The following is a 15,470-nucleotide window of genomic DNA, read 5'->3' on the forward strand; positions in this document are numbered from 1 at the left end:
CAGAATCTGAAACAGGCTCCAGGCTCTGAGCTGTCAGCACAGAGCCCGACGCAGGGCTCGAACTCACACTCACAGACTGCGAGATCATGACCTGAGCTGAAGTCGGACGCTCAACTGACTGAGCCACCCAGGCGCCCCAAGAAACTAAGATTTTAATGAGCTGGCTAATTCCAAGTCGGGAGCAAGAATAATACAAGATGAGACTGGAACATATTTTTGTTCCAGGAAACAAGAAGGTCATTAAAGATTCATGCACTCATGAAAAAAAAAAGGATGCAGAAGCTAGTTGTAAGGGGCTTTCAATGGCCAAATATGAATGATAGTTTAATATCAAAAAAGAATGATTACAAAGGGTTGTAAGATATTGATTTTTTTAAAAGAAGCAATGAATCTGTAGTGTTTCTCAAACAAAAGTGGAAAGAAAAATCTCTTTTTAATAAAGCAAGGCCAACCAATAAATGCAGAAAGAAAGCGATAAAATTAGAACTTTTCTAAACTCAATGTAATAACTGTTTTGAATAAGAATGAATACCAAACATTTTGGGTGAAAGATTTCTACAGGATAGTTATACAGTCTTCAAGTATTACTGCACTAATTATTTAGTATTTATAAGGGGGGAAATGTACCTTTCCAATGGAAAGTTCTGGCAGTCATCTCCAATCACCTTGACTTTGCCTCCTGATATGATGAATTAAGAAGTACACAACCCTGGGGTGCCTGGGTGGTTCAGTCGGTTAAACATCCAACTTTGGCTCAGGTCATGATCTCATGGTTTGTGAGTTCGAGCCCCATGTCAGGCTCTGTGCTGACAGCTTGGAGCCTGGAGCCTGCTTTGGATTCTGTGTGTGTCTCTCTGTTCATGCTCTGCTCTGTCTGTCTCTCTCTCACAAAAATGAATGAACATTAAAAAAATTTTTTTAAGAAGTACACAACCCCAAGTATCAAATCAGAAAAAATTGCTTAATGTGAATTCAATATTGGGGTTGTGCTTAGATAAATCCTGAATGTAAAACATTATAGGACAATTTGACATTCACTGTTAAAAATATTCTTGTTTTGAAAAAAAAATGGGCAAGATATTGTTCTTGATTCCAAGACTAAAAGAAACATAGAATAATTTATTTTTAAAAAGATACACATTCCTCAAGATGATGTAATAAAATTGAACATATGCATTGTATACATCGCTGGAAAAAGCTTTAAAAATCGTCTACTTTTAGGGGCACCTAGGTGGCTCAGTCAGCTGAGTGTTTGACTCCTGATTTTGTTGTGGTTGTGAGATTGAGCCCCACATTGAACTCTGTGTTGAGCGTGCAATCTGCTTAAGACTCTCTCTCTCTCTCCCTCTCCCTCTGCCCCTCTCCTGCTCACCTACACTCTCTCTTTCTCTCTCTCTCTCAAAAAAATTGTCTACTTAAAAAAAATCGATCATACTGGGCACCTGGGTGGCTCAGTTAAACATCTGACTTCAGCTCAGGTCATGATCTCGCGGTTCACGAGCTCAGGCCCCGTGTCGAGCTCTGTGCTGACAGCTTAGAGCCTGGAGCCTGTTTTGGATTCTGTGTCTCTCTCTCTCTGTCTCTGCCCCTTCCCCACTCATACTCTCTCTCTCTCTCTCTCTCTCTCAAAAATAAATAAAACATTAAAAAAAATTTTTAAATCAATCATACAAATATGGGAAAAATCTATTTACAAAAGAAAGTATAGAAGAATGGAAGTTTCAATTAGAAATTAAAATTGGAAGAATCTGGAAGACAACCTCATTATGCAAGTATATCTCTATTATTATATATTAATATTATATCTGAAAGTTTATTAAGAAAGGAAGGCATATGATATAGTGTTTTAGAGGAAATCCATGATGAATTTGTATATATGTGTGTGAGTTTGTGTGTGTATATAATATAAATGCATGTAATATGTGTGCTATAGTTACCTATTTATGGGATGTAAAAACTCATTTTAAAAATTGATTTTGAAAGTTAACTTCTATCTGTTCACCAGCAATTCAGATGAAAACATGTCCACTATATCTAAACTTCTTTGATTTGACTTGGAGAGGCAATGTAGCTTATGAGATAAGAAGCATGTACAGCTTGGGTTTAAACCTTATCTCCAACACTTACTAGTTGTTGACCTTGGACAAGTTACTTCAAGTCTCTGTGTCTCAGTTTCCTCTTCTGTAAATAGGAAAAAATAGTATTTTTGAAAAATAAAAATCTAATTATGTCATAGCTCTGCTTAAAATCTTTTACTTATTTCCACTTCACTCAGAAAAAGTTCAATCATAATTTACAATGTCATCATAAACTGACTCTTTCCAACATACACATCTCTGATCACAGCTCATACTCTTCTCCTCTTTGTTTGCTCTATCCGAGACATTCTGGTCACCTTGGTGCTCCTTATACACAATGAGCCTGCTTGCCTCAAGACTTTTGTACTTACTGTGCCCTCTGCCTTGAATCATCCATGTTCATGACCTTCTCCCTCACTCCCATTCTATTTTATGCTGATTGCATGCATCATGCAATGCTTGATCATCCTCCCTCACCTCAATCTCTTCTTGCCTGCAACCTCTACTATCCTATTCCAAGCACAGGACCTTTATACCCAAAACTCTCTACCAAGGTGACTGCAATCACTCCTAGGGCTCCAACTATTACAACTCTGTGAGGCTTTTCCACCATTTAGTCTGTAGCCATTTTCCCTGGTTGTGGTATTTGAACCGCAAATAATTCCACAATTATAATTAATTCCACATTTTGAATAATTTTTATGGATTTTTTAAAAAGTTTTTATTCAAATTCCAGTTACTTAACATGCAATGTAATATTAGTTTCAGGTGCATAATATAGTGATTCAACACTTCCATACATCACCCAGTGCTCATCACAGCAAGTGTACTCCTTAATCCCCATCACCAATTTTTCTCAATCCCTAGGCTATAAATTTCTTAATAGCTGATATATTTTATAATGTTCTAGAAAAATATTCTCCACAACACAGAATATTAGGAAGTGTTGGCTGAAAGAATGAATACATGAATAAAATAATGACTAAAAAAACTGAATATACTGAATACCAAAATGTTTAAAGGCATGACACATGTATAGACCAAAGGCAAGAGAGAGTGAACTAATGGAATTAGATCTCACATAAAAGTAGAAGCTTCTCATTAGAATTACCTACTAGGAATAGGCAGAAAACATGAGAGAAAAGAAGCATGGAGAGTATTAGGTTGAAGATGGAGGTGTGGGCATTTGGAAGTTCATAGTGTAGTTTACTTTTCTTAATAGTTGTGGGACTTTGAGAGGAGATTCTTCCAAACATCTCAAAGATGTGGTTTCCTCACTGAGCAGCTGGTTTATATCCAGCATTCCTTTTCCCTTACATAATCATCAATCACTTACCTAGGTACGGGTCCCTTGTCAGTTCACTGTCAAAAACACTCCAAGGCTCCTTCCCTTGCTCCAGTAAAGAAATCACATCTGGCTTGGGAATGCAAAGTCCTACTCACAAGAGAAGAAAGGAGATTTTTGTTGTAGGTATCCCAGGACTCAAATCCTGTCCTGTGAACAGCAAATAAAAGGTGATGCCACTATTGGAAGGGCCACAAAAAAAGCAGAGAAGATGGAGTTGGCCTTGGGACCAATGAAACTACATATTCCTGGGGTGCCTGGGTGGCTCAGTTGGTTGAGTGTCTGACTCTTGGTCTTGGCTCAGGTCACGATCCCAGAGTCATGGGATCAAGCCCCACACCAGGCTCTACACTGAGTGTGGAACCTGCTTGGGATTCTCTCTCTCTCCCTCTGCCCCCCTCCCTTGCTCTCTCAAAACAAACAAAAACAAAATAAAACAAAACAAAACAAAGCCATACATTCCCAACTCTACAAATCTCAAGCCATTTCTTTAGGAATAGGGAAAAGAAATACATAGGATATATGAGAGGAGTTGAGAAATTCTTCTCAGGGAAAGCAAATATTCTAGAGCACTCTAGACTTTTTGGATAAAGGTATACTTACCAACTGAGACCAGGTTGCTATAATTTTCCAACATTACATATTTGTACAAATTCCTTTGAGTCGAGTCCAGGCATTCCCACTCTTCCTGAGAAAAGTCGATAGACACATCCCTGAATATCACAAATCCCTGAAACAAAAAACCTGAGTTATTCTTGTGTAATGAAAATAAATGACTTCATGGTAGAAGGAGAGATGAGAAACAAAAGGAGAGGAAGTAAAGGAGAGTTTTGGAGAAATGGAAAAGAAAGAAATGGAGAGCAAACAGGGTGGGTTCAATACTTGTGATATGAGTGAAGACTAGAGTTAGTGTTAATCAAAGAACAGGACTCACACAACCCAATTCCTACAGATAAAAACTGTGCCCAGTGAGTGAATTCCAAGGTCCATTCTTGTTTTAAAATATACTAAATCCAATTAAGAGGAACATCCCAATTAAAAAACTAATGAGTATGTAGTATATTCTCAGTAAAGAGGAGTATGCTCCTGCTTCCCCTTCCTCCCTGAAAACTCAAATTATAAATAATTGGTAAACTCTTGAAAGGGTATCAGAGGATAACATTTTAGAATAATAGGAATATAAAGAAGATCTTAACATTTTGGGGGTGTCTAGGTGGCTCAGTTTGTTAAGCACCCAACTCTTGATTTCGGCTTGGGTCATGATCTCACAGTTGGTGGGTCTGAGCAGAGCCCACTTGGGATTCTCTCTCTCCCCTCTCTCTCTGCCCCTTCCCTCCACACCCTCTCTCTGAAAATAATAAATAAACCTTAAAAAAATCCAAAAATTTTCAATAATCAGAAAGCAGGTCACATGAAATGTACCAGAAAACAGAAACACAACGGCCTGCTCAATAGTGGCCCAAAATGGGGTGCATGGGTGGCTCAGTGGGTTAAGCATCTGAGTTCAGTTTAGGTCATGATCTCACAGTTCATGAATTCGAGCCCCGCATTGGGCTCTGTGCTGACAGCTCAGAGCCTGAAGCCTGCTTCAGATTCTGTGTCTCCCTCTCTCTGCCCTTCCCTCACTCATGGTCTCTCTGTCTCTCAGACAAAAAATAAATAAACACTAAAAAATGCTTTTAAAAAAATAGTGTCCTAAAGTGACAAACAAAACAAAATTTAAAATGTTAACAAATTTAGGGCTGCCTGGGTGGCTTAGCCAGTTAGGTGTCTGACTCTTGGTTTCCACTCAAGTCCGTGCTGCTGGCACGGAGCCTGCTTGGGATTCTCTCTCTCCCCTTCTCTCTCTGCCCCTCCCCCACTCATACTGTGGCTGTCTCTCTCAAAAATAAACTTGAAAAAAATTTTTTAATGTGACAAATTTTGCAATACTGAGATATGAACTCTCAACTAGAGTCATTTATTCAGTCAAAATTTATACAAATGTGAGGTTGTATAAGACATTTCTGCAGAAGCAAAGGATCACATATGTTATCTCCTCTGCACCATTACTCTTTTGTTGTTTTTTATTCTTTTATTTAAAACAAAAGTTTCAGCTTATTGAGGTATAATCAACAAATGAATTGCATATGTTTAAAGTGTACAATGGGATTATTTGACATATGTTTATTTTATGAAATGATTACCACAATTAGGTTAATTAACATATTCATCACTTCACATAGTTACTATGTGAGGTAACATAAGTGAGAACACATAAGTTCTACTTTTTTAGCAAATTTCAAGTACATAACACAGCATGATTAACTATAATCATCACGATGTACATCAGATTCCCAAAGTTAATTCATCTTATCACTGAAGGCCTATACCCTTTGACCAGCATATCCCTATCTTTTCCTCCAACCCAATCCTCCTTTGTCTGTGAATTGGACTTTTTTTTTTTTTTTTTTTTTTTTTAGAGCTCACATATAAGTGAGATCATTACAGTATTTGTTTTTCTCTGTCTGGCTAATTTCAGTTAGCATAAAGTCTTCTAGATACATCCATATTTTCATGGCTGAATAGTATCTCATTGTATGTTGCTGTCTTTCTATCTATCTATCTATCTATCTACTTACCTACCTACCTACCTACCTATCTATCTAGATGTCTATAAAGAGAGCTCACATCTATTTTATCCATTCATCTATCAGTGGACACGTAGGTTGTTTCCATATCTTGACCATTGTAAATAATGCTGCAAGAAAATGAACATGGTAGTGTAGATATCTCTTCAGGATACTGATTTTGATTTCTTAGGATATATACCCAGAGATGGAACTGCTGAATCATATAGTAATTCAATTTTTAATTCCTTGAGAAATCTCCTTACTGTATTCCCTAGTGGCTGTACCACTTTACATTTCAACCAACAATGTACAAAGTTTTCTTTTTCTCTATTTCCTCACCAACACTTATCTGTTGTCTTTTTAGCAACAGGTCTGAGATGATATCTCATTGTGTGATCTTCAGATTTTCCCTAGTGATTAGTGATGTTAAGTACCTTTCTCTTAAAAATTTTTTCATGTTTGTTTATTTTTGAGAGAGAGAAAAAGAGCACACGACTGCAGGAAGGGCAGAAAGAGAGACAGACACAGAACCTGAAGCAAGCTCCAGGCTCTGAGCTGTCAGCACAGAGCCTGACACCGGTCTTGAACTCATGGACCGTGAGATCATGACTTGAGCCTGTCAGAGGCTTAACCGACTGAGCCACCCAGGCACTTCTAAGCACCTTTTATATACCAACTGGCTATGAGTATATCTTTTTTAGAAAAATTCTATTCAGGTCCTTTCCCCATGTACAAATCATGTCATTTGTTTTTGTTTGTTGTTTATTTGTTTTGTTTTGTTTGCTACTGAGTTATATAAATCCTTATGTATTTTGGATATTAATGGCTTATCAGATATATGGTTTGCAAATATTTTTTCATTCCATACATTGCCTTTTCATTTTGTTGACTGTTTCCATTGCTAGGCAGCTTTTTAATTTGATGTGGTCCTGCCTATTTATTTTTGCTTTTGTTGTCTGTGTTTTTGGTGTCATATCCAAAAAATCATTGCTCAGATGAATGTCAAAAAGCTATTTCTTTGTATTTTCTTCTAATAGTTTTATGGTTTCGGATATTACATTTTCTTTATCTTGTCATTCATTTTTTCTTTGCTCCTATCTGACTGGGTAATGTCAAATGACTTGTCTATGACTTCACAGATTCATTCTTCTGCTGGGTTAAGTCTGCTGTTGATGCATTTTTTTCCTTTCACTCATTGTATTCTTCAGCTCCATATTTCCTGTTTTTCTTTTTTATGATTTCTATCTCCTTGTTAAACTTTTTTTGTTTGTGCATTGCTTTTCTGATTTCATTGAATTATCTTTCTATATTTTCTTCTTACTGAGCTTCCTAAAACAATTATTTTGAATACTTTATTGGGCAAATTGCATGTCTTCATTTATTTGGGGTCTGTTACTGTAAAATTATCATGTTTCAGGGCATCTGGCTGGCTCAGTCAAACATCTGACTCTTGATTTCAGCTCAGGTCATGATCCCAGGGTCATGGGACCAAGCCCTGCCTCTGGGTCTTCACTGAGCATGGAGCCTGCGTAGGATTCTTTTTCTCTCCCCCTCTGCCCCTCTCCCCTGCTTTCACTCTCTCTCTCTAGAATAAAAAAAAATTTAGGGGCACCTGGGTGGCTCAGTTGATTAAGTGTCCAACTTTGGCTCAAGTCATGATCTCACAGTTCATGGGTTTGAGCCCCATGTGGGGCTCTGTGCTGACAGCTCAGGGCCTGGAGCCTGCTTCAGATTCTGTGTCTCCCTCTCTCTCTGCCCCTCCCCGGCTCATGCTCTGTCTCTCTGTGTCTCAAAATTAATAAAACATTTTAAAAAATTAAAAAAATTTTTAAATTAGTTTTCTTTATTTTTGAGAGGCAGAGAGAGACAGAGCGTGTGGGGGGAAGGGGCAGAGAGAAAAGGAGACACAGAATCAGAAGCAGACTCCAGGCTCTGAGCTGTCAGCACAGAAGCCAATGCAGGGCCTGAACTCACGAACCATGAGATCGTGACCTGAGCCGAAGTCAGACGCTCAACCGACTGAGCCACCAGGCACCCCACATTAAAAATTTTTTTTAATTTAAATTATCATGTTCCTTTGTTAGTGTAATGTTTCTTTGATTTTTTGGTGTTCACTGAAGTTTTATATTGTGTGTTCACATTTTCAGAAGCAGACTCTTCCTCCTGTCTTTACTGATTTGCTTCAGAGGAGAAATGCCTTCTTTCAGCCTTTTCCGTGGACTGAAAGGAGGTAGTAAAGGATGTTTTATATCAGGACTGGGGAGCAAAAGAGCAAAGAGTTACATAAGGGATCAAGAAAGAGAAAAAAAAAAAACATTAGCACATTGGCAAGAGAATATTCTGGTATAAACATAAAATGGAAAATCTAGGACAATAGATGGTAAGTAGACATGAAGACAAAACTGTCCAGATGGGCTCACTAGGCAGATGGAAGACCATGGGACACTCTCCAACTAACAATGTTCTATACCTTGTGAAAATTGTATGGTACCATTAATGAAAATTGACATTGTTTCTAAAGTTGGGGTCAGTTACTATAAAATTATCATGTTTCAGGGCATCTGGCTGGCTCAGGCTATAATTATACAAGCAATGTTTCCATGAATAATATCCTTGTGCATATGCCTGACACCAGTAAGATAAAGTCCTAGAATTGGAATTGCTGCTGACAAGACATGAATTTTAAAGTTTTGAAGAAAATTCCAGCTGGCCCCTATTGAGGCAGTACCTACCGATTCAACTTGCCTACCAAGATGGCGTGAGAATGTTATTTCCCACTCTGTGCCCAACGTTTGCCTATATGAGAAGTAAAAATGGAAGTTCTCATTTATACTTCAAATAATATTTATAATTATTTTTACATTATAAGAATGAGTGCTTCTGCCTAGTTGTTATTGCAGTTCATATTCTATGAATTATTTTTTCATATTCTGGCCACTTAAAATTTTTTTTAATTTATTTTTTTAATTTAATTTTTATTTAATTTACTTTTTATTTATTTTAGTTTCAATTTAATTTTTAATTTATTATTTTTGAGAGACAGAGTGTGAGTAGGGGAGGGGCAGGGAGAGAGGAGACACAGAATCTGAAGCAGGTTCCAGGCTCTGAGCTGTCAGCACAAAGCCCGATGTGGAGCTCAAACTCACGGACTGTGAAATCATGACCTGAGCCAAAGTCGGATGCTCAACTGACTGAGCCACCCAAGTGCCCCTGGCCACTTCTTTTTTAAAAAAAATTTAAATGTCTGTTTATTTTTTGAAAGAGAGAGAGAGAGAGAGCAGGGGAGGGGCAGAGAGAGAGGGAGACACAGAATCCAAAGCAGGCTCTGAGCTGACAGCACAGAACCCAACATGGGTTCAAACCCATGAGATCATGACCTGAGCCAAAGTCAGAAATTCAACCAACTGAGCCACCCAGGTGCCCCTATATTTTGGCTACTTAATGTGTTTAGTAATTTTCCCTTATTGAGATTAGTAGTAAGTTTGCATTTGCAACTTACGTTGCAATATTTGCAACAAATGTATCATAGTTTATAAAAAAAAGGCAAAAAGTCATACTTGTCAATCTTTTCCACAAGGGACTCCTGGTTTTGCATGATTTAAAAATATTATCTTCTTTTCAAGCTGACATGGAACATTCACCAAGATAAACCACATTCTGGAACATAAAATATAGCCTAACACTGAAAAGAATAGAAATCATGCAATGTCTACTCTCAAATAACAATGGAATTAAAAGAAGTTAATTAACAGAAAGATAACCAGAAAATCACAAAATATATGGAGATTAAACAACACATTTCTAATATATAGGTCGAAGAAGAAATTTCAAGAGAATTTAAAAATATTTTAACTAAGTGAAAATGAAAATACAACCTATCAAAATTTATGGGATGCAGCAAAAGCAGTTGCTCTAGCAATTAATGTATATACATTAGAAAAGAAGAAAAATCTAAAATAAAAAATCTAAGTTCCACCTTAAGAAACTAGACAAAGAACAAATTAAATGTAGTGGAAGCAGAAAAAAAAAAAGAAATAATAAGAATTAGAGCAGAAATCAATGAAATTGAAAATAGGAAATTGGGGTGCCTGGGTGGCTCAGTTGGTTAAGCTCTGACTTTGACTTGGGTCATGATCTCACAGTTCATGGGTTCGAGCCCTATGTCAGGCTCTGTACTGACGGCTAAGAGCCTGGAGCCTGCTTCAGATTCTGTCTCCCTTTCTCTCTGTGCCTCCCCCGCTCGTGCTCTGTCTCTTTATCTCTCAAAAATAAACATTAAAAAAAAAATAAAACAGGAAATTAATATAGAAAATCAACAACACCAAAAGATATTTTTTTAAAGATCAATAAAATAAATAAGACTCTAGATAGGCTAACTAAGAAGAAAATACAGAAGATGTGAATTGCTAATATAAGAAATGAAAGAGGGACAGCACTACATATCTCATGGACATTTAAAGATAATAAAAAATACTATGAACAATTATGTCCACAGATTTGATAACATGGATGAAATGGAATAATTCCTTGAAAGAAATAATATGCCAAAACTCATACAAGATGAAGTAGACAATCTGAATAGGTGTAAATGTATAAGTGAAATTGAGTCAATTCATAACCTTCTGAAACAGAAAGCACCAGGCTCAATGGATTCACTGGTGAATTCTATCAAACAATTGATGAAGAAATTGTTCCAATTCTCTACAGTATATTTCAGAAGATAAAAGCAGGAGGATTACCTCCTAAATCATTTTGAGACCAGTATTACCCTAACACCAAAACCAGACGACACATTACAAGAAAAGAAAACTGCAGACCAGTATCTCTCATGCACATAGATATAAAAATCTTCACAAAATAATAACAATTGAATCCAAGAATATATAAAAACAATTATTCACCATGACCAAATGGGATTTGTCCCAGGTACAAAAGTCTGGTTCAACCTTTGAAAATAAATTAATGTGATCCATCAGATAATCAGACTAAAAAATAAAAATCATATGATATCAATAGATGCAGAAAAGCATTCAACAAAATGTTAACACTCAAATGTGATAAAAAGTCTCAACAGAATCACGGAGAGGGGAGCCTGGGTGGCTCAGTTGGTTAAGTGTCCAACTTCTGCTAAGGTAATGATCTCACGGTTCATGAGCTTAAGGCTTTCACTGAACTGTCAGCACAGAGCTAGAGCCTGCTTCAGATTCTGTGTCTTCCTCTCTCTCTGCCCCTCCCCCGCTCACATTCTGTCTTTCTCTCTCTCAAAAAAAAAAAAAAAAAAAAAAAAGAAAAACAATAAAATTTTAAAAATCACAGAGAGAGGAAGATGGCGACACAGTGGGAAGACCCTAGGCTCACCTTGTCCCATGAACACAACTAGATAATTATATATCATCCTATATACCCCAGAAACAACCTGAAGATTGACAAATCAAAATCCACAACTAAAGGGAGAGAAGAGGTCACATCAAAGAAGGTAGGAAGCGTAGGGGTGCCTGGGTGGCTCAGTCGGTTAAACATCTGACTTCCCGGCTCAGGTCATGATCTCTCAGTCTGTGAGTTAGAGCCCCTCGTGGGGCTCTGTGCTAACAGCTCAGAGCCTGGAGCCTGCTTGGGATTCTGTGTCTCCCTCTCTCTCTGCCCCTCCCCTGTTCACACTCTGTCTCTCAATAATAAATAAACGTTTAAAAAAAAAAAGAAAAGGTAGGAAGTGTGGAGACATGCTTCAGGAGAGAAATGGATTACAGGTGCTGTAGAGGGGAGGGAGCCATGATAATAGACAAAGGCAAGAGAGAGAAAGGAGCACACAAGGGAACACACAAGAAAACATTTCACCAAAGCCATTGGCTTGGAAAATGAGGGGAGCTGAATTTTGGGAGTTCTTGCAGGTAGGGGGGCTTAAAGCCTGGAGTTTTAAAAGTCAGTGGGCTTGGCTGGGATAGAGCCTGAAGGGTACTGTGCTGCTCCTGGAGAGAAGGCAGACAATCCAGGAACAGATAGCATGGAAACAGTGATCTGAGAGTGCCTGGGGCAGAGCGGGGAGATTATTTACTCCTGTCAGAGCGCATGCCTGAGAAAACAGTGTTCACAGAAATACCTCTCTGTAAACAAATGGCCAGTACCATTCCCCTCCCCTGCCCCCCCAGCATAAACACAGAGCCACCTGCAGGGAGCAGTATAGCTCCACCGCTGGCTGCCTAACTTGAAAACACCAAGCCCCACCCCATTGTGGTCTGGAGGGACTGCCCTTCTCAGTCGTGCCTGCCTCGGTCCCAGCATAGCAGTCCCCTCCCCCAGGAGACCAGCACAAACCCCTGACCATACCATATCTCTTGACCACTGCAGTTCTGGTGGAGGTGGTTTCATTTTACAAGCACACCAGAGCACACCTAATTAAAACTCACCACATTCAGGCCAAGGACCAAACACTGCCCACAGCAGGCAAGGACAGCCTCTGCAGACAACTGCCCTGATGCATAGAGCAGCCAAAACACAACAGCAGAGCACACACAGCACACACCAGAGATCTTCCTAAAGCACCAGGCCCTAGGTGCTACATGACTTCTTTCAGAAGATCATTACTTTTAGGAGCAGGAGAGAAAACTGCCTTTTCTAACACAGACAAGAAGGCAAAGACCTAGATAAAATGCAAAAATGAAGAAATTTATCCCAAATGAAAGAACAAGATAAGGCCATGGCAAGATATGTACGCAAAACAGATATAGGTAATGTGCCTGATGGAGAATTTAAAGTAACAATCATGAGGATATTCACTAGGGTTAAGAAAAGAATAGAAGGCATCAGTGAGACCCTTACAACAGAGATAAAAGAGTTAAATAAATACTTAATCACAAATGAAGAGTGAAATGAACAAGATTAGAAATACACTTCTTTGGTTAGGCTTATTCCTAGGTACCTCATTGTTTTTGTTGCAATTGTAAGTGGGATTGATTCCTTAATTTTTTTCCTGCTGCTTCATTATCGATGTATAGCAATGCAACAGATTTCTGTATGTTGATTTTATATCCTGTGACTTTACTGAATTCATTTGTAAGTTCTAGCAGTTTTTTGGTGGAGTCTTTCAAGTTTTCTATATAGAGCACCATGTCACTTTACAAAGAGTGTCAGTTTTACCTCTTCCTTACCACTTCGGATGCCTTTTATTTCTTTTTGTTATCTGATTGCTATGACTAGGACTTCCAGTACTATGTTAAATAGCAGGGGTGAGAATGGACATCCTGGCCTTGTTCCTGACCATAGAAGAAAAGCTCTTAATTTTTCCCCACTGAGAATGAGATTAAATGTGGGTTTTTCATATATGACCTTTATTAGGTTGAGGTGTGTTCCCTCTAACCCTACTTTGTTGAGGGTTTTTATCATGAGTGGATGTTGTACTTTGTCAAATGCTTTTTCTGTATCTGTTGAAAGAATCATATGGTTCTTACCCTTTCTTTTATTAATGTGGTGTATCATGTTGATTGATTAGCAAATGTTGAACCATTCTTGCAGCCCAGGAATAAATCCCACTTGATTGTGGTGCATGATTCTTTTAACGTACTGTTTGGATTTGGTTTGCTAATATTTTACTGAGAATTTTTACATCTATGTTCATCAGGGATATTGGCCTGTAGTTTTCTTTTTCATTCGAATCTTTGTCTGGTTTTGGTATCAGGATAATGCTTGTCTCATACAATGAATTTGGAAGTTTTCCTTCCATTTCTACTTTTTGGAATAGTTTGAGAATAGGTATTAACTCTTGGCTAAATGTCTGGTAAAATTCACCTGTGAAGCCATCTGGCCCTGGACTTTTTTTAAAATTTTTTTTCAACGTTTTTTTATTTATTTTTGGGACAGAGAGAGACAGAACATGAACGGGGGAGGGGCAGAGAGAGAGGGAGACACAGAATCCGAAACAGGCTCCAGGCTCGGAGCCATCAGCCCAGAGCCTGACACGGGGCTCGAACTCACGGACCGCGAGATCGTGACCTGGCTGAAGCCGGACGCTTAACCGACTGCGCCACCCAGGCGCCCCATCCATCCCAAAACAAGAGAATACACATTCTTTTCAAGTGCGCATAGAACATTCTCCAGAACAGATCATAATAAGTGCTGGTGAGGATGTGCAGAAAGTAAACCCTTGTACATTGCTATTGGGGGTGTCAATTGATCCAACTACTAAGGAAAACAATGTCAAGATTCCTCAAAAAATTAAATATAGATTCACTATATGATCCAGCAATTCCACTTTGGGGTACATAGCCAAAGGAAATGAAAACAGGATTTTGACTACATATACACAATCTCATGTTTATTGCAGCATTATTTTCAGTAGCTAAGATATGGAACCAATCCAAATATCCTTCAACTGATGAACAAATAGAAAAGATGTGGTACATCTACACAATGGAATATTACTAAGTCATGAAGAGGGGGGTTTCCTTCTATTTGTAACAACAGTGATGGACCTCAAACACATTATTCTAAGTGAGATACATCAAAGACAAATACCGTATGATATCACTTATATGTGAAATCTAAAAAAACTAAATGTGTAAAAAACAGGTACAAGGGGATGGTGGGGGTGAATAAGAACAATGATGTTTAAAGATACAAACTTGCAGTTTAAAATCCTTTGTATATTTTACTACTTTAAATAAGCCACAGAAAATCCAATGCACAGTAAAATGAATATAGACAATAATACTGTACTATAATTATGTGATAAATACAGCTACATTAGCCATCATATTGCAATATATAAATGTATAAAAGTAATATGCTGTACACCTTAAACCTGGGCAGTTGCATGTCAAATTTATTCAACAAAAAATCAATGGAACAAAATACTCCAGGAATAGTTGCACATAAATACAATCACTGGTCTTTAAGAAAGGAGCAAAGGCAATATAATGGAGCAAAGACAGACTCTTCAACAAATGGTGTTTGAAAAACTGCACATCCACATGCAAACACGAATCTAGACAGAGTGCCTTTCACAAAAAATTAACTCAAAACGGGCAATAGATCTATGTGTAAAATGCAAAACTATAAAACTCTTAGTTAACATAGTAGAAAATCCAGATGACTCTGGGTTTGGTGAGGAATTTTTAGAAACAATACCAAAGGCATGATCCATGAAAGAAAACTGATAAGTTGGACTTCATTAGAGTTAAAACCTTCTGGGGTTCCTGAGTGGCTCAGTCAGTTGATTTCAGCTCAGGTCATGATCTTAAGGTTCATGGGTTCAAGCCCTGTCATTTATAAATAAACTTTTAAAAAAATTAAAAACTTCTTTTCTGTAAAAGATGATTTCAAGACAATGAGAACACAAACCACAGGCTAGGAGAAAATACTTGTAAAAGACACATTTGATAAAAGATATTATCCAAAATGTTCTTTTAAACACTTAAAACTCAACAATAGGAAAATAAACGG

The 15,470-nt window shown here is 37.9% G+C and overlaps 1 protein-coding gene across 2 annotated transcripts in view; it reads right to left on the reverse strand.

Annotated features, from left to right (window-relative positions):
* Nucleotides 1–15,470, reverse strand: part of LOC121011357 (zinc finger protein 30 homolog) — a 173,586-nt gene that overhangs the window by 4,726 nt on the left and 153,390 nt on the right. For both annotated transcript variants that reach the window (XM_040445637.1, XM_040445638.1), the window contains exons 3-5: nucleotides 4,027–4,153; nucleotides 3,415–3,513; nucleotides 2,128–2,181 (exon numbers count right to left, since the gene is read on the reverse strand). In XM_040445637.1, coding sequence (XP_040301571.1) covers nucleotides 2,128–2,181; nucleotides 3,415–3,513; nucleotides 4,027–4,153 — 280 coding nt within the window. The remainder of the gene's footprint in view (nucleotides 1–2,127; nucleotides 2,182–3,414; nucleotides 3,514–4,026; nucleotides 4,154–15,470) is intronic.

The sequence above is a fragment of the Herpailurus yagouaroundi genome, unplaced genomic scaffold (genome assembly GCF_014898765.1).
Source record: "Herpailurus yagouaroundi ecotype Mexico unplaced genomic scaffold, PumYag 194, whole genome shotgun sequence".
Classification (NCBI taxonomy): Eukaryota; Metazoa; Chordata; class Mammalia; order Carnivora; family Felidae; genus Herpailurus; species Herpailurus yagouaroundi.